At 39.2% G+C, this 22,785-nt stretch overlaps 1 protein-coding gene across 4 annotated transcripts in view; it reads right to left on the bottom strand.

Moving 5' to 3' along the window:
• Positions 1-22,785, bottom strand: part of SCaMC (Short Calcium-binding Mitochondrial Carrier) — a 228,344-nt gene that overhangs the window by 181,393 nt on the left and 24,166 nt on the right. For 2 of the 4 annotated variants that reach the window (XM_067106120.1, XM_067106006.1), the window contains exon 2: positions 15,229-15,355. In XM_067106120.1, coding sequence (XP_066962221.1) covers positions 15,229-15,355 — 127 coding nt within the window. The remainder of the gene's footprint in view (positions 1-15,228; positions 15,356-22,785) is intronic. The other 2 variants (XM_067106176.1, XM_067106064.1) reach the window with 1 other exon arrangement.

Raw genomic sequence — 22,785 nt, 5'->3', positions numbered from 1 at the left:
ATCAACATACAGCACCAACATAACACAGGTAATGCATAATGTACTTAAAAACGAGCGTACACAAAATAAACTCTGCAATCAATTTACAAAAAATAATGCATAAACAAGCTCTGACCCTCATTACATTAGCAACTACCCTACCCCAGTCACAAATCAGGGCTATCTTCATGAAGTATAAATTTGCTTGAAATCTTTAATTAGCTTTGCCATTTCATACCTTCAACTTAGGAGATACATATGCTCAGACAAGGTTTTTTCCAAGTTTACTGTCCACCTGATCTGCTCACAGGTTTACAATTTATACAGCCCTGAAATTTCCTTCCACTGTTCTTTTGTTATGACAATGAATGACTTTCAAAGTCTATCTGGCACTGTAATTTCTACTTGGCCTATAAACTGCCAAAGGCAAAATAATCTAACAGGCACACATCAATCAGAATCTGTTTCTTTCAACCACTGATGCCAGAAAGCATAGTACAATTTCATCATGAGATTAACAGCTTTACAAAACAACTTTGGAACTTTTTCAACGCTACAGATAAAACAAATTAACTTCACCAGACAAGGAAAATTTCAAATACTTGTAAACTAACTGTACAGTACACACAAATAAAAAATAACAGTTATTACGCAAAACCCAATTAAGATAACCAAGATCTAAGCAATGCACAAAGCATTTGAATATCTTCCTCCTACCAGATGTAAATTGCCAATTACTGTACTTGTTAAAGGAAGACTGTGGCCTCATTGCAGGAAATCTAAAATATACTAAAACACTAATGTAGTAGCTAATGTAAAACAATCATATAGCTTATCTTCATCTTATTCTTCCAAGTTTGGACAGTTGAGTACTTGCAAATGAAAGTATAAATACTAGCACATCAGAGTATAAAAAGAATACAGTGGGTGAATTACAAGCAATGGAGATGACTCACATCATGATAATCTAAGCTTATTTGTTATACCAACATTCTGAAAGCAGAATTTTATCATGAGCAGGATCTTCCAACTTCTCTCACAATCAATCCTGATGGGAAGTTCTTTTAGTTATTTTCAGTGTTCACTTAGCTCCAACTGCACAACGTTCTACCTTTCACTTATCATCCATACTTTCCGTCTCTTCCAACCTAGTATAATACAACATTAACTTTTCCTCGTTCAAGTTTTCATTTCTCATTCATAATCAAATCATTTGGGTGAGCCCTGAAAGTCTATATTGACTACTAAAAACAGAGAATAACTTCTAGTAAGCAGTACAGTACAGAAACAAGCACTTTGTCATCAAATGCGTCAGTATAGGTAAGTTGGGAGATCACTAAATCTGAATGATTGTCAAACTGAGATGAGATTACAAAATGGCAAAAATCTTAGCTGCAAGACCTTGGAAGATCATTCTATACATATGACACTGACGAAAGATGGGGTTTCCCAAAGCTGAAAAACTGACTGGGAACTCAAACACTCAGATGCTTTGAACAGGTAATGAGAAGGGGTAAGAGGCAAGTTTGTCAGAAAAGTAGCAGACATGGAAGTAGCAAGACAAAGACCAGTAGCAAGGTCTAGAGAAAAGTATAGGTGAAGTGGAAATGGCACAAAATGAAAGAAAGCACAGAAAAATTATTTCACATCTAACTATAATGGGATAATGTAATGTAAAATCTTAATGTCAGCAATGAACAACTAACTTCTGGTTCTGGCCAAACTGTCTACAGGCAGTCCCTGGTTATCGGCGGGCATGTTATCAGCGTTCTGGTTTTTCGGGGCTTGTCTAGCGACGAAAATCGGCAATTTTCGGCACTGATATGTGCCAATGAATCCGCTTATTAGCGCTGATAATTGCGTATTGGCGCAGATAATCGCGTATTGGCACTGATACATACCTAACAGGTGCAGATAATCACGTATTGGCGTCAATACCTAACAGGCGCTGAAAAGCGCCGAAACATTTTCGGTGCCATTTTTCGGTTATCTGCGATTTTTGCTTATCGTCACGCTGTCGGAACGGAACCCCTGCTGATAACTGGGGACTGCCTGTACATATATAACTTTCCTTTGTTTCTTGCTCTAAACCTTCGGCTGAAAACCCTTGCTGACAGAGTCAACATAACATAAACCCAAATGGGCTCCAAAGGGATATCAGCCTGCAAAGAGAGACAAGTTATAGGAAAAGATGATATACAGTATACCCTCAGTATTCGCGTTCTCACGATTCGCAGACTCATGTATTCGTGGATTTCTCTGTGGAACGTTATCTACCCATTATTCGCGGCAAATTTGCCCATTCGCTGTATTTTTCACTGAGAAATATTCACTAATAACTGTATTTTCATATCATTTTCATGACTAAATGTATTTTTTGTGATAAAACTATTAAAATACTCAGGTATAAACATTTTAAGAGGGTTTTTCATGTGTTTAAACTATCAAAATAGGCAGTTCTAAGTGTTTTTTGAGGGGTTTTAAGTATTCATGGATTTTAGCTATTTGCAGGGGGAGGTATGTATCCCCTGCGAATACGGGGGGTTTACTGTCCATGAAATTCAGATGTCAGCATAAAGCAGGAATGAATTTGCTCCTCATATAAACATTTGGAGATTAGATGATTCCACAACTGCACTAGCCAATCTGTTCCACATTTTAGTTGTAGGCAAGATAAAACTCCTGGCAAAGTGAGCAGTATTAAACCTGATGCTAGAAAATGACACACTATCTGCAGCTGCAGCTGCAGCCTGCCTGTGTTGTGAAAAAAACAGCTAGGTCAGGTAAAAAACAAAGTGCTGGGGGTGTTTGTTGTTGTAGTACATTTCATGCAACAAACATACTGAACTCACTTTACGTCTATGCTACAAATAAACATTAAGAGTTGGCATAATCAACTTGACTGCTGACATAACTATTCCAGAGTTTGAGATGAGAGTTAGCACTAAAAGACCACAGTACAATACTCCAAACAAGGAAGAAAAGAATTAAAACATTTGGATATATGTAGCTTCTCCCTCAAACATTCTAAAACATTTCTGAAAGACACCAACGTTTTGAGAAACAGAGGTAGCAATACCACATATATGTACTGTATATGGTTCTCAAAAATCAGTTTCTTATCAAAATTTATGCCTAAAATCTTAAAAAGTAACTGACATTTAAAACTGTATCATTTTAATATATATCAGTCAGGATGCAAAGGCAAAGGTTTTTGGGATCAGCTAACTATTATACTTTGAGTTTTAACCCTTAAGGGACAGGCTAACTATATATTAGACACACCCCCAGACTGGGCAAACTTTTAGGGTGGCCTGTTTAAGAAAAAAACACATAAATGGAAAGAGGAAGATATGCAAATGCACATGGTGTAAGAAAAATAATTCTAAAAATTATTCCCTACCTTCCACAGGAAGTTGAAAGTGACTACAGGTATTTGCAACCCTATGTGGGGCCTCTTTTACAATACACTCGTCAAAATATGCTGATTTCACCAAGTTATACACGTTTTTCCTAATAATTTATTTTATCTTATTTTGTAACATTATAATTACAGCTTACACAATATCATAATAGATAAGAACTAAAACCAGTAACAAATTCTGAGTATATTTGTTGTAAAATATTTACAAGTTTTACTGAGATGGGGGGTTGCAGTAACTTTCTATGAGGTATCCACATTTTTTTTTAATATTCCTTTGCAAAATTACAATTGTAGCTGCCATACTATCATAAAAGATAAGACCTAAAACCAACAGCAATCCCTGGGTACATATATGAGCAAATACATAAAAAGACGTCACGGGAAAGATAGGGGCAATACATTCCCTCATCTAGTCTCAAGGTACGCTAATCCCCCCTATGTCCTGTGCTGAGCTATACAGCTGCCATAAGTCATTTAAAGACCACTGAAATGCTATGAACAGCTTTCCTGCTAAATTCATTCAAACCATATGGCGTGCAATATTAATACAGGCAGTCCCCGGTTATCGGCGGGCTCAGTTATCGGCAATCCGGTTTTACGGCGCTTGTCTAGCGGTGAATTTTGGCAATTTTCAGTGCTGAAAATTGCTGATTTCTGCTTATTGGCGCCAATAATTGGTTATTGGCACCAATACATACCTAACAGAGGCACCAACAACTGAGAATCGGCGGCGATAAGCCCCAAAAATCGCTGATTTTCGGTTATCATCACACTGTCAGAATGGAACCCCTCCCCCCAAAATAAGCGGGTACTGCCTGTACAGTAAAACCTCATTTTAATGGACCAGGAACCAATGGACATCGGATTTAACGGACAAAACCTGGCCAAGGGTAGTATAGCCTAAGACAACTGTTAAATTACAAAACCATCTGTGTGCTGTATAGGCTAGCTTTTGCAACAACAGGTATCATGTGAAAAATTGGTTATGTAAAGATGATGTTATTACAAATGCTGTATTACTTACTGTATCCTTAGAAATTCAAAATAAACGAAATAACGAAGCTGATTCTAAACAGGCAGTCCCTGGTTATCGGCGGGGTTCCGTTTCTGAGGGTGTGATGATAACCGAAAATTGCCGCTAACCGAAAATCAGCAATTTTGGCGCTTTTTCAGCGATTTTTAGGGGTTATCGGCGCCGAAAAGTGACAATTTTCGGTTACTGGTGCCTCTGTTAAGTATGTATCGGCGCCAGTACCTAATTATCGCACCGTTAAGCTGAAATCGGCGAATTTCAGCACCGAAAATTGCTGATTTTCGTCACTAGACAAGCGCCACAAAACCGAATCGCTGTTAACCGGGGACTGCCTGTATCATGTTTTTCCTAAACATATACCCAAAAAGGGAAACATTGTTTTGTTTACATTTCATCGCTGCCACAAACCCCTAACAATACGATAATGTACAATAATTCTCGTTCATATGACTGAATTGTTCGAAACTATTATTTATCACCAAAATGATAATGAAACTTTTGTAAAAAATAAATATTACGTGAATATCCTAAACGTTATTACTACCCGTAATTACACTACCATTAAAATTTTGAAAGGATACTGAAAGATAACGTTGCTGTAAGCGCTACCATTATTTCGATGTTTACATTTTGTCAGCTGACTGGCCTTGCATAGATAAAAGCTGATTTCACTGACATGGAATTATTCCTTGAATAAGCTACAGTATTTATTATGAAGATATGCCATAACATATAAGGTAAAAATGGTTTACAGTATTGCGTTTACGCTTCATCGCCAATCACAAACAACAATACGATAATGTAAGATAATTACAGTTCTTATGACTGCATAGTATGGAAATTTATTTACCACCAAAATGATAATGAATTTTGAATTAAAAATGAATATTATGTTATCCTAAATGTTATTACTACTGTAATTACACTACCATTAAAATTTCTGAAGGGTTACCGGACGATAAAGGTTGCTGTGAACACATCCGTATAACTTGATGTTTACGTTCTGTTTGCTGGCCACTCACAGTTAAAAGTCGATTTCACTGATATGGAATTATTCCTCGAATAGGCTATTTATTATGAAGATATGCTAATAATATATAAGGTGAAAATGGTTTTCTTAACTTTATCATCAGTTTATTTCATAATGTGAATCTTTTTCTGTATGTCAGTGGTTATCGCACCTAGGCTGAGGCTAGCCTACTGATAAACATCATTTAGAGCATGAAAAATGCTTCACTTCAACGGAAAATCAGCTTTCACGGACGACCTTCCCCCCCATTAGTCTGTTAAAGCGAGATTTCATTGTACTCATTTGAGTCCACCTGTCCATCACTCAAAACCTGTTATAGATACTCATATGATAATGCCCGTCCATTAAGGGTTAAAGGGTTAAACTTTATGCCCTAAAGCTTACTACACTAATGAATATGTTCCAAATCTCTATTCAGGGATTCTGCAACCACAGACCTAAGGCATGAAGAAGAAACAGCCAGAAGAGTAGCATCATCAGCATATGCAATAAGTTTGTTCTCCTGACCTTGCATATGTTACCAGTATAAATAAAAAGCCAAGGTCCAATGACACTACCTTGAAGAACATCTGAAATGACATTACTGGCCACCAACACAGACCCTCTGGGCTCTGCCTACAAAAATTCATTTAAAATATCAATAAAAGATCCACAAATTCCCAATAATATTTGCCTGTGGATAAGTATTCCACGATTCACGCAGTCAAAGACTCAACTAAAATCTAAGCTAACAATGTATTCATTCCTCTGCACCTTCATCCAGAGCATTCTGCAAGGTGGTAGATACTGACGAGTGCACCACAAGTACCAAAGCCTTTATAAAATCCAAACAGTAATGCTGGTAGCAAGTTATTATCTTCAACAAACCTACAAAGACTTATAGAGCAGCTTCTCATAAGCCTTAGATAAAACAGGGGTACAGGGGTAACTGAAATCGGCCTACACTACAGTATATTTGGAGGGGCATGAAAACAGACTTAGTCCCTTTGGTAATGCAGAAATGTACCCATTCCTTCAAACAGAAGAAAAATTAAACAGATTCTATCACCAACCTTTTAAATCTTCCAAGAAACAGACTAAAACTCAATTCTTATTTCAAACCCCCAAGGAAAAGTCATAAAATTGTGGAAGACAGATACCCCAAAAATTTAAAAGCATAACATGCACAAGATGAACACAAGGATTCTATTTCCTTTCTTTTCCTATATGGATGGCAATGCACCAGGAGGACTTTCCTGATCACACAGCATGTTCTTGGGAGAACCAAACAGTAAAGGGTCACCATTGTAACATGAAGTCAGCACATCTTTCCACTAAAATCTGAGCAAATTTACTGACCTATTACCATAAAAAAAACACAAGAAAGTAAAGATAAAAATTAGAAATGTAAAACTGAAAAATATATAAAATGAAATATTTTGTTCCAAACATTATAAATTTTCTTTTTGTCACATATTTCCCAGCACACTACTCCAAAATTTGAGTCATCAATAAACAAAAAACTTGAATATTCCTTTCATACAAGTTTTAACTCACTACATAAAGCCCATTAGTTACAAAAAAGTTCAAAAAAGCCTCATGAAAAAACCACTGCAAAGGAACCAAGCAGCACTTAGTAACTGTTTGATTGCATGTCCTCTTGCATCCAGCTTCTTGCTAGACTGCCTGGTCCACAACCTTTATTTTCTTCAAGTGTATTATTTCCCCAGTAATCTCCAAAAAACTTACTGTCCTTTCTCATCAAACCAAATAAGGTTGAACTACCAAAGAGAACTCAGATCTTATTAAATTCATCACCTCTTCTTACTTGCTGCCAATGCTGACTGGTACTATGTTAAAATGCAATGGAATGTAGAGTACTGTACTGTGGTTTTCCCGATTCTCAACAAAACTGATCTATCACTTTTAAAGTCAGCATCAAGGAGGCTACTTATTTCTTTTAAGGTGGACTCAAGCAGTTTGAGGTCCTGCAATATTTCAATTCAAGAATCTGTCTAACTGAAGAATTATTAGACATTTCTATTCATAATGGGAAAGTGTCTACAGACTGTGATGGCAGCTGCCACAATTGTTAGGTCAACATGATGGTAACCTGGACACCTTTGATGGAAGAGAAAAGGGTCTAGGTACTGCTTCTGTTGTATCAAGACGATAGTATGAATGTCACAATGAGTACTCTCCATGACTCTATGCTGTTGATTACAGATCTCATAAGGTTTTAAATACTGGAGGCATAAGCTTGCAAGTTTTTTCAGCTGTACAGAAGGGGGGATGGCTAACAAGATCATTTACAGGCAAGTAAACCTCAGAACAGATGCATGCTGACGGACCTAGTTTGTTCAGCTTTTTCATGCCTGACCATCTTAATTAGGTGAACTCCCATCCGGTCTAGGTTTTCATTTTAAACAATGACCTGTCATATGCAAAATCTATTCTATTTCCAAGTTGCAAAATTAATCCAATTGTAAGGAAAGGGGACTAACAATCAAAATTCCCCATACGATGGCAAAGGCAGCTACGACACTCATGATGTTTCAAATAACAGGGCTCCTTAAGTAATGGACACTTGCACTTAAGATGAAAATCCAAGACTCTTTTACAAATTATATGCATAGTTCCCAGCAAAGTCAAGAGCTTTGTACAGTAGTGTTTTGCTTGGATGCACACTGAACAACTCAATTAAATATGCATCTTTTAGCAGGAGCAAAATCAAAATTATCCACAGACCTGTACATAGTGAATGAAAAAACAAATTGTAAAAATTACAGTTAAAATTTTTAAAAATCATTTAAACAGAAAATGCATAAAAAAGTATGTAAACAAAATGCCTAATACTGACATAAAAAGTAACACAGTAAGCAATAGCGAATTATAAAGTAAAACTGCTCCAAAATGTTGTCCTGGTGGTGTGTCCTGCTGGACAACTCCTCACTTGCTGTTAACACCCAAAAGTATTAGCCTTCTGGCAAAATACTGTATACAGTCTAACTAGAAATAATACCACAAACATAATACTATAAACATTGATAATTATATAGCCTTTGATAGGTATTATGGAATCAAGTCCCTGTACCTTTAAAGGATCATGAGCCTTGAATGACAAAATAGTAAAAGCATCTGTTACATGTGATTTAACACCCTCTTCCTTCCCTCACTATGATCTTTGCAAAATGTATTTTTATAATAAAATGAGGTTTTGTACATACTTACCTGGTAATTATATATATAGCTGTAGTCTCTGACGTCACAGCAAAAAATTGAAAATCGCGGCAGCGCTAATGAATGGTCACGTGATACCCCTTCCCACCGCCCTCTACAGGTGAGTGAGAGGAACCATAACCCAAACTCTTCATATGTTTATGCCATACCTGCCCATGAGAGGGAGGAGGGTGGGTTTTTGATTATATAATTACCAGGTAAGTATGTACAAAACCTCATTTTATTATAAAAATACATTTTTGTACATATAACTTACCTGGTAATTATATATATAGCTGATTGGCACCTTGATGGAGGTGGGCCATGGCAGCTAATATGAAAAAGTCTAGACAATTGTGAAAATAAAAACACAATGATGGTTCCTTACCTGTTGAGGTAGCTGATTTGATGGATACTGCCTCTTAATCTGCTATCCTCAACTTGCACCAACTAGGTATATAGACCTGAGGGTTAAGTGCTAGAGGGCTACATGCCAGTCGAGGGCTCACCGTGGACTATGCATGATAACCAACCAAATAAATGCCCCTGCCCAGGCGCAGTACCACGAAAAAACACATAGAACAAGGGGTGTCACCAATAACCTGTACCTTAAAAATATTACCCAAAATGTAAGACTGTTGGGTACTCATAGTCACAATGTACCCCCAGACATCCCAGAAAACAACAACGCTAACCTTAAGCAAGAGAAAGCATCACAAGGAAGGATTGACTTCCTTTATTCCCTTACCCAACACCGTGCCAGTCACCACAAACGGTCCCAACGCACTGCATCCATCATATATTGTCTCAATCTCTCTCAAATAATGAGACGCGAATACTGACCTACATTTCCAAAATGTAGCTTGAATAATTGAATCTAAGGAAAGATTCCTCCTATATGCCAACGAGGTTGAGACCGCTCTCACCTCATGTGCTTTAACTTTAGAAATTTGAAGCTGCACATCTTCTACCTGGTTGTGAGCTTCTACAATCAGGTCTCTCAAAAGAAGGAAAGAGCATTCTTGAAAGAGGCCTACTTGGATCCCTCACAGAACACCAAAGATTAGGAGAAGGACCTCTCACTGCTTGAGTCCTTTCGAAATATACTTTTAATGCTCTTACTGGGCATAAAAGTCTTTCTTCTTCATCTGGTCCCACCAAATCCGAGAGACCAGGGATCGAAAAGGAACTCGGCCAAGGCTTAGACGGAGTCTCATTCTTTGCCAAAAAACTCAACAATGAAGAACAGACTGCCTTACCCCTAGAAAACCCAATTCTCTTATCTAGGGCGTGCAACTCACTGACTCTCCTTGCTGTAGCCAGAGCTACCAAGAAGATTGTCTTCCTCGTAAGGTCTCTGAAAGAGCAAGACGATAATGGCTCAAACTTACTGCCCACAAGCCATTTCAAGACCACATCCAAATTCCAGGAAACCAATCTCTCTCTGGAATTCTTGGATGTTTCAAACGATCTGATAAGATCTGACAAGTCCTTGTCATTTGAAATATCCAGGCCCTTATGCCTAAAGACTGTCGAAAGCATTGCTCTGTAGCCCTTGATCGACGACGAAGACAGCTTCCTCTCCACACTCAGATACAGGAGGAAGTCTGCGATCTCTTCTAAAGTGGTCTTAGAAGATGATGTGCCAGTCTTCCTACACCACTCTCTGAAGACTGACCACTTAGCTTGATAAACTGCTGTGGAGGACTGTCTACGAGCTCTAGCGATGGCTCTAGAGACCTTCCTTGAAAAACCTCTAGCTCTGAGGCAACGTTCCACAGTCTGAACGCAGTTAGCTGAAGAGCGGATAGACCTCCGTGAAATCTTCGGAAGTGAGGCTGTCTGACTAGATCTACTCGGTGGTAAAAGCCTCGGAAGTCTACGAGAAGACTTATCAAGTCCGGGAACCATTCCCTTGCTGGCCAAAACGGAGCAACCAGCGTCATACGCATGTCCTTGTGGGACAACATTTTTGTTAGAACCGCTCTCAACATCTTGAACGGAGGAAAGGCGTAAAGGTCCAGACCTGACCAGTCCATCAGCATTGCATCCACGAAGACTGCCCCCTCATCTGGCACTGGAGAGCAATAAAGAGGCAGTTGAGTTGTCTTCTTGGTGGCAAACAGATCTATGAGAGGACGACCCCATAGATTCCACAGTTTGAGGCAAACTTCTTGATTTAAGATCCACTCTGTTGAGAGAACTTGAAAGCTCCTGTTTAGCTCGTCTGCCCTCACATTGAGCTTTCCTGGAATGAACCTTGTCATCAACGTCGTTTGGTTCATTTTCGCCCATAACAGAAGATCTCTCGCTACCAGGTATAGCGAGAACGAGTGGGTCCCTCCTTGCTTTTTTATGTATGCGAGAGCTGTTGTATTGTCTGATTGGACAATCACTGCCTGGTTCCTTACCACCTTCGAAAATTCTAAAAGGGCTAAATGAATGGCCTTTAATTCCTTCAGATTGATGTGCCACCGAAGTTGTTCTCCCTTCCATCGGCCTGCTGTTTCCAACTTGCCTAACGTGGCTCCCCATCCTAGATCTGAAGCGTCTGCACACAAGATGAGGTTGGGGTTCTTTGGGAACAGTGAAATTCCTTCCTGAAGTTTCTCTGGAGAGTTCCACCAACTGAGGTCTGCCTTTATCTCCTCTGAGATTTGAAAACAAACGAGTCCGGGCTCTTCTTCCTGTCCCAGACTTCTCTTAAAAAGAACTGAAGGGGCCTTAGATGTAGTCTCCCCAAACTCACAAACGGTTCTATGGAAGACAACTTCCCCAGAAGGCTCATCCACTGTTGGCCGAGCACTGGGTCTTCTTCAGAAAATCTCGCACTTTCAACAGGCACGACTCTACCCTCTCCACCGACAGAGAAGCCTGAAAAACTACTGAGTTCATCTGAACTCCCAAATAGACTAATTCTTGAGATGGCACCAGATGTGACTTCTGCCAATTTATCAGAAGTCCCAATTCTTGGTTAGATGAAGAGTCTTTTCCAAATCCTTCACACACCTTTCCTTCGTCTTCGCACGCAGGAGCCAATCGTCTAAATAAAAACTGTTCTGATCCCCAACAGATGTAGCCACTTCGCCACTGATGACAAAACTCTGGTGAAAACCTGGGGGCCGTCGAGGGGCGAAGCACATTGCTCTGAACTGAAACACTTCGCCCTTGAACACAAAGCGAAGGAACTTCCTCGAAGCAGGATGGATTGGGATGTGGAAATACGCATCCTGGAGGTCGATGGATACCATCCAATCTCCTGGAAGAAGGGATGACAGCATTGATTGAGTGGTTTCCATCACAAACTTTGTCTTCTTGACAAACAGGTTCAAAGCACTCACATCTAGAACTGGCCTCCAGCCTCCTGACGCCTTTGGTACTACAAAGAGACGATTGTAAAATCCTGAGGGGAGAAAGGGGGAGAACTTTCTCTATTGCTTCTTTCTCTAGCAAAGCTGACACTTCTTTCTCTAGAGCACAACATTTCTCTGAGTCTAGAGAATAAGCCATTAAGACCACTGGTTCCCTGGACAAAGGAGGGTCCTTCAGGAATGGAATTGAATAGCCTTCCTTTAATACCGAGACTGTCCAGGTTCTGCTCCCCTTTCTTCCCAGACTGTCCAGAAAGCTGACAGTCTGGCTCCTACTGGTGAGTGAAGGGAGGCGCTCTCACTTCTTGTCGGAGGGTTTGATCGCTTTAGGTACAAAACGACCTCCCCTCTCGATCTGGGAAACGATTTAGCAGGGGCTCTTCCACGAAAAGGGCCGACCTTGAGATTTCTCTGTCGACGTTGTCGGGCGAGCAACTGTTGAAGGCAACGGTTTAGGCTTCTTGGTGGACTGTGCCAGCAAGTCTTGAGTTGCCCTCTGTTGAAGAGTCGAAGCGATCTCAGATACTATTTCCCTCGGGAAAAGATGTTTCCTATCTAAAGGAGCGAACAACAAAGCTGACTTCTGGGACCGAGACACACCTTTAGTGGTGAAAGAACACCATAGTTCACGTTTTTTGAGAATACCTAATGTAACCACGGAAGAGAGTTCCATAGCCGCATCTCTAATGCTCCTGTCGATGCAAGCTAACACGTCGGACAGGGAAGCGAACTGATCGTCCTGAAGGGCGCAAGCTTTTAGTTTCCTTCCAAGAGCTCCAACCGACCAATCGAGGAAACTTATAACTTCCAAAATCTTAAAAGCATTCTTGCAGAGGTGATCAAATTCCGATGTAGAAAAGAATACTTTGGCTGAATTAAGAGCCGACCTCCTGGCCGAATCTACCAAACTACAGAAATCTCCTGGGAGGAGGCAGCTACTCCCAACGAGAAAGATTCTCCAGTCTCGTACCAACCACCACGACGAGACGACAATTTCGAAGGGGGAAAACAAAACACAGTCTTCCCTTGTTCACTCTTCTCTGCAAGCCACTCCTCCATTTTCTTCAATCCTTTCTTGGCCGAAATAGAAAGAACTAATTTGGTAGCCAGCGAAGTGTCTGTCCTATTATCACGAGCGTATTGAGATTCGGAGAAGCTGGGGATACTGGTGAAAAGGATTCGGAAAATTCTCCAGAAAATACTGAAGCAGTTGCTTATAGCTCGATAACGGCTTCTCTTTCTCTGGTTGTACCTCCGCCTCCGATTCCGAAGCAACATCACCACCAGAAATCGGAGAAAGAGCCAAGGAACTAGATGGAGGAAGATTCGTCTTCCTAGGAGAATGCAGCACAGGATCGCTCGTAGGAAGCCGCACATTCGATGAAGGAGCATCCTTAGAAATCGAAGCAACTTGCAGTTCGTTCACGGAAGGATCACTTTTTTCCACAAAGCCGAGAATGCTATCAAGCTTTCTATTCATTTCCGCCAAAAACAAATCTTGAGGCAAGGCGGAAGAAGGAGAATGCGGAACAGAACGAGGCACGAAGACCGCAGGTGTTGGAGCTTGACGAGAGTCACCAGGAGAAACAATTTTTGGCGCATGGCGCATGGCGCCAGGAGGATCGTAGGGTGGCGTATGGCGTGATGAGCCAGGCGAAACGAAGGATGGCGCATGGCGCGTGGCGCTAGATGCAGCAATCACGCCAGAAGCAGCAACAACAGGCGAAGACGACACCACTCTCTTCTTACGTAACCAAGCGTCTCCGAGCTTCCAACACATGCCCTCGTCTCCCGAATCAACGGAATGCGAAAAACATTGGGCTCCTCCCAAAAACTACACGGAGGAGGTTGATCTTGAAGCGCCACTCTTTTCTTGGGAACTGCCAAAGGAGATGCCAATCTAGACCTCTTGAATGGTCTCGAGACATCTTTACGGCGCCAACCTCTCTTAGGCGAATCCTCACTCGACATACTCGAAGACATACACCTCCTTGATGTGCCTTTTCTATGGCTAACATCTGCATCCTGGGAAGCGGCAACAGGACTGCTTGAGGGGCCAACTGCTCGGGGCAGGTCCCACTCACCTCCCTTGGGCTTTCGACTTGCCTCCTCCCTGTGCTGGGAGTTTGACAGAGGTCCAGGCCTAGGAGAATGAGTGGGTGGAACAGCCAGCTCCTCCACTGCACTATCACAAGACACTGCACTTCTTACTACCAAAGACTTACTCATCCGCTCCATGGCAGCAAGCATAACACTAAAATGCGCATCCATCTGCGTCTTAAGACTGGCCACATGTATCGGGTTCGGGAATAACGGGGTCTGGGATAGGAGATTTGTTAGAAGGAATATCAGGGTTAATAACCGAAAAAGATACATCCTGACTATCACAGGAGGATAAAGAGGAAGTCCTAGCTGAAGCTTTTCTAGCTCTCTCTTTTTGAAGCCTTCTCAGATAAGCATTTAAAATCTTCCATTCTTCCCCTGACAAATTCTTACATTCTTCACAGGTTAACGATACCGAACAAACCTGTCCTCTACACCCCGAACACACAGAATGAGGGTCAATGGTAATTTTCCCTAATCTAGTTTTGCAGCCCTTGCTACAAAACCTATACACCGAGGACCAGTGTCCGACATAATGCTAAATAAGGAAGACGGGGATGAAAAAAGCTAAGTACAAACAATGTCTGCCAAAGATTCAAATCAAACAATTGTACATCACCAACAATGTCCAACGAAAGAATCAGCGATAATTCTCTGCTAAGTTGAACCGGCTTACCGGTACCACACGGCAGAAACATATGAAGAGTTTGGGTTATGGTTCCTCTCACTCACCTGTAGAGGGCGGTGGGAAGGGGTATCACGTGACCATTCATTAGCGCTGCCGCGATTTTCAATTTTCTGCCGTGACGTCAGAGACTACAGCTATATATATAATTACCAGGTAAGTTATATGTACAAAATGAACATTTTATATATTTCTTTGACTGCCAAATGTAGTCAAGTCCAGGCATTCACCATTTTCCTGAAATTGTACTATAATTCTTTTCCAGCTCCAGCATTAAATGATCTCATGGGATAGTTATGAAGCACATGGCTTATGTGCCTTGAATGCACCTTACTATTCTTTTAATCAACTAATAGTGATGGAAAGCCTAAATCTAGTAAAAGAAAGGCAGAATAAGTAACTTACCATCGCTATTTGCATCCAGAGTGCTAAAAACAAGTAACAGCTTCTTCTCGTGCTCTTGAACATAGTTGACAAACTCCGCAAAAGTAAGGTCATTGCTGTTGTTGACGTCAGCACGCTCAATCAACTTCTGCCAATTAAAAAGTAAGTGGTAATTCAAAAAGTAAAAAAATGTTTGCAGTAATAAAGCACTGAGTTACTTTTTAATCTATTAAAAACAACATTAATACCAATTTATCTTGGCTTTCAATCCTTAAAATTGAAAGTGAAAATGTCACCTCAAAGTCAAACAAGTACAGGAATAACATATGAATTAAGCAGTATATAAGTAATAAATCTAAACTATTCTTTCTATTATACATTTGCTAATCAAATTACTTTCAAATTACAGTAAAAGCATTACTGATATGAAATGGTAATTCCAAGTTGCAGTCATGATGAAGTGGAAACAATGGGCAGAGTTTAAGAAAGATGTAAAATATGTGTGTTAATACAATCAGACTTTCTGACAGAAATACCAAAGTGAAATGTCCTGTCAAATGAGCTGCATTGCGAGTTATTCAAATAATTCCCATTAAACATTCCATAGAGGTCACACCTCTGAAAAAGGATTATAAACCTCATGGTAACCTTGAAACTACCCTTCCAAAGTTTGTCAATGAATTTCCAGGTGAACTGGCCTAGTATTTTGCATTTTTTTTTTTTCTTTGCACACTTACACCAATCTTAGACCTCATTTTGGGGGTATATGTTTATGAGCTTAACTCAATGATAGATAGTATTCCGAAAATTTCATCTTTCCCCTGTTACTATGATCCTATTCATTATCAAAACCAAAGGATATCTTATGTCTGGAACTTATATTCAATTTTAAGCTCCTAATACTTTTAGAACCTCATACACACATCCCTCATCACCTTTATGAATTCTGCAGAAAAAATACCAACATACTACTTTACATATGGCTGACGTTATCCTCCAAGAATGGTGACAAATTTGACACTACTGTAATTCTGCATCTTCACAGTTTCTGCAGGAGTTTAGATTAAATTTCTGTTGGCTTCAATCACTTCTAATGATTTCACATTTCACAATTAGTCTGCTTATTAATTTCAACGTTTTGTGTGACTGCACTATCTCGGTTACAGATGGATGGCTTAACATGAATGAATGAAAAAAATATGATAGGCTATTTAGGCAATACAGTAAAGCCAAGCACTGGAATGACTGGACAGCAAGAATAAGAGATCCCACAAATATATGAGATGAAATACAAGGATCTAAAGGTAAAATGGGGAGAATATATTCCAGTTGCACTACAAAGTAATATTTACAAAGGCTGGACAGCAGAATGGAAGAGAGGAAGAAGGAATAGGAGTAAAGTTGAAGGCTAAAAGGTGGGTGCTCTTAGGGGACAAATTGGAATTGGAATATAGAATTTAGGCCAAAAATTGGGACCTATAAAAGTCATTCAGCATTAACAAGGACAAAAAAGCTGGAAAACAGTTTTAGTACCACCTAAAGGGCACCTACATGAGAAGCACTGATGGCACTAACCTCCAAGGGGTTATTGATGGCTGTAACATTTATCCCCTCCCCAAATGCTACTGACACCCTAAAGGATCTGTTCTCTCCCTTATCCTTTTTTGATTCTTTCTCACTGACTCCTTAAAACACCAAATTATCTTGTCCATATATGTGCAGAGATTTTAGCTTGTACACTACTACACTGCACAACATCTTTCTTTCTCACTCAGCCATATAAGGAAAACTATTCCTAATTTTACTTAACCTTGTGTATGTAATGATGTCAGTACAGATCTGGATTGTATCTCTGAATGGGGCACATGAGCTTGGTTTACTTCAATGCTAAAAGCCATACTTACACTGATCTCTTTACCTAATATATAACTATAGCAAACCCTTACTAACTTGGAAGTGCACCTATCTGAAAATACTAATGAACCAGATCATTTGATGGATTTTTGCCAAAAACTAACAAAGATAGGTCACATGCATATAGTAATCTATCCTATGCTGCACCAACTAAATGTACATCAAGCAATACAAAACCTACTTGTTATAAAAAGAGCTAAAAAAGTTTGAAATAGAATTCTGAGTTTATAAGTTGAGAATACTGTAAATCTATGTGCCTGTCCTTGTATTTAAAACTGACATCCTTTTAAAAATATACCATAATTATTTTAATGTTATTAAATATTTCAATATAATGCATTTTGATAAAACAAATTTTTAAATATTACAATGCCATGCATTCCAACACGTTTTCTAACCTTTGAATAAAACTATTAATTTTTCAAGTATTTTCCTGACAGTTAGTAGTTACAGTGAAAGCCCCTTGAAACATGCCCAATTCAGGTTCTGTCCAAATTATCCACGAGTACCAATTTAAAATGACTTAGATTAGCGAGGTTATACTACTTAAAATTTTCCAACAAAGTACCCCCAGCCATAACATTTTTGTTACAACAAAATTTATAATTTTTAATTCTGACTTTATTGTTAAGAACAGACAATGGGTGCCAAATAGTTGCTGTAGCCAATGAAGCAATAATTAGAAATGGGTGATATCATCCAAAACAAAGTAACTGTCTCACAATGTCAAGCAAGGGATTTTTATTTATGGCATTCGCAAACAAATCTACCATAGGAAGAACATCACATTTCAAATAACAGACTGCATATCTTACAATACTTCGATAATCCAAGGAAAAAGCTTTTTTACTTTTGTTAATGGCATCAATGATTAAATTCCACTTTTCCAGCAAGAACTTTGAAAATGATAAAAATGGCTCTCTCTCTGCCCCGTGAAAAAATCTGTGGCGCCAAACAACATATATTCTTCAACAGATTGCTTCTTTGGCACCTAGACAAACATTACAGTAAATGCAGAGTTGTTCAACGTCAGTACAAATATCCCTACTCACAGGAGGTCCTCAAACATGAGCTGAAGGTAATTTACAGCTACTGAAAAAGTACTTGCCAGTTGAGAATTGCAAAGTTTAGCCATACCCCACATACTAGCCCAGGGAGAATGTGTGACTGTCATCTGGGTAAGTGAGGGCACAAGTACAGTTGGAAGACCCAACTTACTTTGATGAACAGCAAGAGGGAGGGCTGGAGATCAGTGGATATTTGTGGAAGATGAAATACAGGCAGTCCCCAGTTATCGGTGGGCTCAGTTATCGGCGATCAGGTTTTTTGGTGCTTGTCTAAAAATAAAATTGGCGATTTTCAGCAGCCAATGTTACTGTAGAGAAACTGCAAAATCTGAAGGGCTAATAATCGCATATTGGTGCCAAAACGTACCTAACGGGGGTCAATAACTGAAAATCGGCTATTTTCGCTTATCGTCATGCCATCGGAATGGAACCTCCTCCAATAACTGGGGACTGCCTGTAGAGGAAAGGCATGGGTTTTGGAATTTCAAAAAAGCCTTTTGCATCGCACATCAATGTAGGAGGGATGATGATGATGATGAGTAATGCTGGTTAAGAAAGAAAAAAAAAAAATCATAGTTTTAAGAACCCCTGCTCACATCTTTTAAAAATTTACTCTCCATGGCACAGAAGGTATCTCCGACCACTATCCATCATTTTGCTAGCCTGAATAGGTAGTACTGCATTTTGCACTCAATTTGTCTTCTAAAACTTCAAGTTTAAAGATCTATGAAAAGCTTCACATTAGGGATATCTTGTAAGAGAGCTTTACATTTTAATCTGAATATACAACAATTATTATACTTATCAGATTTAAGGTAGAAGTTAAACGGGCAAAAGAAAATGGACATTAACTGGAAGAAAAAAAGGGGGACAAAGAAAACAAGAAAGCAAAACAGCAAGCGCATGAACTCAAAGCAGTTACAACAGCAGACTAATGGTTAATAAAAAGCAGAGCTGTAAAAGTAGCAAGAGTATGATAAGGGAAAAAAAGCAAATAAACAACAAAATAAAATTCAAAAACTTTCATAGTGATGAAAACACGAAGAGGTTCCATGAATGGTACCTCATATGAAGTTCACTTTCAATACTAAGATTTACAGGAGATATACTGCTGTTTGCAAAAATACTTTTTAAAGTTCTGAGATTCAAAATTTTTTAAGGGAAACAAATATGAAACACTTTTACTAAGAAAGATCTTTGATTCTCAATGAAATTTTACAGAAACAGAAAATTTTTAGGCTTAATTACTCCAGTTAAAAATCTTTAAATATTAAAATATTTGATTTTTTAAAAGGTGTTCTTCCACCTTGAAAATGTTTGTTTTATTAAAAAATGCACTCTTTCATCTTGACAACAGTTCTTCAGTAACATACCTTTCAATGAGAGTGCCATGAGGAACATTTACAAGGAAAACATTAAGCTTGAGGCATTCAAGAATTTCTGGAACGCAAATTCTGCATACAAAAATAATACCCTCAAGAAAGCTGTAACTTTTCAATGAAAGAAATGACTATATTTATTGTTATAAAAAATGAAGACAAGCGAACAGTTGACATTTCAAGTAAGAAAATTAAGATAAAACTGATTACAGTATTGTGCTTAGTGCTTCAAAGAGGAAAAACCAAGCAAGGGTGACCTGAACTATGAGGTCTCTCAATTTCAAAGCAAAATACAATGTTCAAAATTTTCTTCAAGAGTAGTATACCCATGGAATTGCTTAACCCTTTATCATCATAATGCAGTCGAGTTCCTAACATGCAAACATCAGTAATTTGCTTAATTAGCATCCATTTTTCCATCACTAGCAATATGTAATGTTAATAATAAGGTAAAAATTTAAAATAAAATCTACCAACATTTTACCAGTGTCACAATGCTATTTACTTTCACTTACAATATACTCAAGTTATTCTACTGTTCTTACAATCCTGCTTAAAATTAATATTATCAATTACATCCGACACTGTGACACAAATTAACCTTCTTGAACAGCCACCTTTATGGCAGCTATGGTACTTCTATTGCAATTGAAAAAATGTCCCAGGAAAAACACAAGCAATATCATATACTGTATACTAGATATGGTACCGAATTACCATCTTCCTCAATCATAATCTTTAAATATCAAAAGGGTTAAGAAAAACCATGAAGTAGCTACATTGGAATATTTTTCTAGGTTACATGCCTATATTGTATGGTACATGTCCTAAACCTGATGGAAGAAATCCTTCTAAAAGCCTTACAAATTAGTCATGTCATTTACAAAAGAGCAGAGGCCTTCATCACTGGCGGTTTCCACTCATCAGCTGTAGCAGATGTGCAGACCTTTCTGCAGTTTGGGCACTGCTGACTCATGGCACTCCAAGACGGATGTGACATCAGCCAGAAATCTTTTAATTGAAGATGTCATCACCTTTAATAGAATACTACACTCCAACCAAGGTACTGCAGGGGTAATTAATCATGGAATTACAGTACTACACAAATGAGACAAAGTATTAAAAAGTAAAATAAATAATCAAATCAAATAATAATGGTTGGTACCCAATGACAATAGGTACCTCAAATTTAAAATCACAACACAATGTATACAAAATATGTCAAAATGGGTTCCCTAGACACTTACATTATACTGGTTTTAGGGGATTATTGATAAAAATGTACTAAAGCATAATACACAGTAGTATTCTCAATACAGCTAACATCAAGGTGGAAGACAACTGAGCTGTCTCCATATTGCTCATAGGTCTGAAGCACCTTCACTCAAGGGTTTAAACTTAATTAGGTTAATACATTATCACAATTTCAAATGAATGATAAAATTTTTAAGAATAATCTTTATTTACATGACCAAATAAACCTTTGGCTCTGCAAGTGGGTACTGCTTTCTATTAAGACCTGGAAGGCAGGTAAAACTTTAGTTCAGAGCTTAGGTTTTGAAAAGGAGGAGGTGGTGGCGGCCTGTACTTTTTCACCTTACTCTTTACACCTGTCTTACTCTCCTCTAATGTTGGAGGAGGAAATAACAGTTGGCATAGGGAGGGGAAGGAGATGTCAAGGCGAGGTTGTACCAACTACGGTTGACTTGAAAGGACACCTCCCATGGGTAGAATGACTACTACTGGATGATCAAGAGTGTTGAGCTCTTTAACACATTCAGCAGCAGCAGACAGAGACCCTAAAGACTTGGCCGAGGCTAAATGGTCCAGAAAAGAATCCTTGAGAAGGTCAAATCTTCTGAAAGAACTCAATCAAAGTCATCACTTCTGGAGCAGCTGATGAAACGGGTAAGAAAATGATATTTTTATGATAAAATAAAGTTTGTTCATACTTACCTGGCAGATATATATATGGCTGTATTCTCCGAAAGGGACCGACAGAAATTCAAAAACTTACGGCACACGCAGATGGGCCAGGTGGTTAGTACCCATTCCCGCCGCTGGGAGGCGGGTATCAGGAACCATTCCCATTTTCTATTCAGATTTTCTAGAAACTAGAACTACTGTCTCCTGAGGGGAGGAGGGCGGGTACTATGATTATATATATCTGCCAGGTAAGTATGAACAAACTTTATTTTATCATAAAAATATCATTTTGTTCATGACACTTACCTGACAGATATATATATAGCTGAATCCCACCATTGGAGGTGGGAAGAGACAGAATAGGATTTAGGAAACAAAACTATGTAGGCGATTGACGCCTTGGTTCCTTACCTGTTAGCATTGCTGACTTCGTGATTACTGTCACCCAAGCCTGCTTCTGCTTTACTAGAAAACTCCAGCGAGGTAGAGACCTATAGAGCTGGTGGAATCTAGATGATCTGTCAACGGGGGCGAGACCACAATGTGACTAGACCATATGACCTTACTATGAGGGTAAGCGACAAACTAACAACCACCTGACCAAGCCTAGTTACGTTAAACAGATTAACATAAACTAAGGACTGGGGCGACCACCACTGGTGGAGACCCAACGACCATAAAAAACAACACAAAAAATATTAAAAACACACCAAAACAAAACTAAAGGAGAGGATGAGAGTCGCTTTCTGTTCCCAAGATCGTATTTGCGGAAACGTAAGGCCCCAGCGCACAGCAATTCTCATAGGACGTCTTCACTTCTGTGAGATAATGAGAAGCAAAGACCGAATTGCTTCGCCAAAAAGTGGCACCCAGAATGTCATTGAGAGACTGGTTTTTCTGGAAGGCCACTGAGGTAGCAATGGCTCTCACTTCGTGAGCCTTAACCTTCAAAGTTCTCAAGTCTTCGTCTAGCACACTGGAATGGGCGTCTATGATGGTGCTTCAGAGAAAGAACGCCAGGGCATTTTTAGAGAGAGGTAATCAGGCCTCTTAACGGAGCACCAGAGATTGCTAGAAGGACCTCTACAATTCTGGGTCCTCTGCAAATAAAATTTTAGAGCCCTGACAGGACACAGGGTTCTCTCAGGTTCTTGTCCAGTGATGTCCGTCAAGCCCTTAATTTCGAAGGACCTGGGCCAAGGGGAAGACGGGTTCTCATTCTTAGCAAGAAAAATAGGGCTCAGAGAACAGACAGCATCAGGGCCTCTGAAACCTATAATCTTGCTGAACGC

This window comes from Macrobrachium rosenbergii, chromosome 1, assembly GCF_040412425.1.
Source record: "Macrobrachium rosenbergii isolate ZJJX-2024 chromosome 1, ASM4041242v1, whole genome shotgun sequence".
Lineage (NCBI taxonomy): Eukaryota > Metazoa > Arthropoda > Malacostraca > Decapoda > Palaemonidae > Macrobrachium > Macrobrachium rosenbergii.
This window is presented reverse-complemented; position numbering and strand designations above follow the sequence as displayed.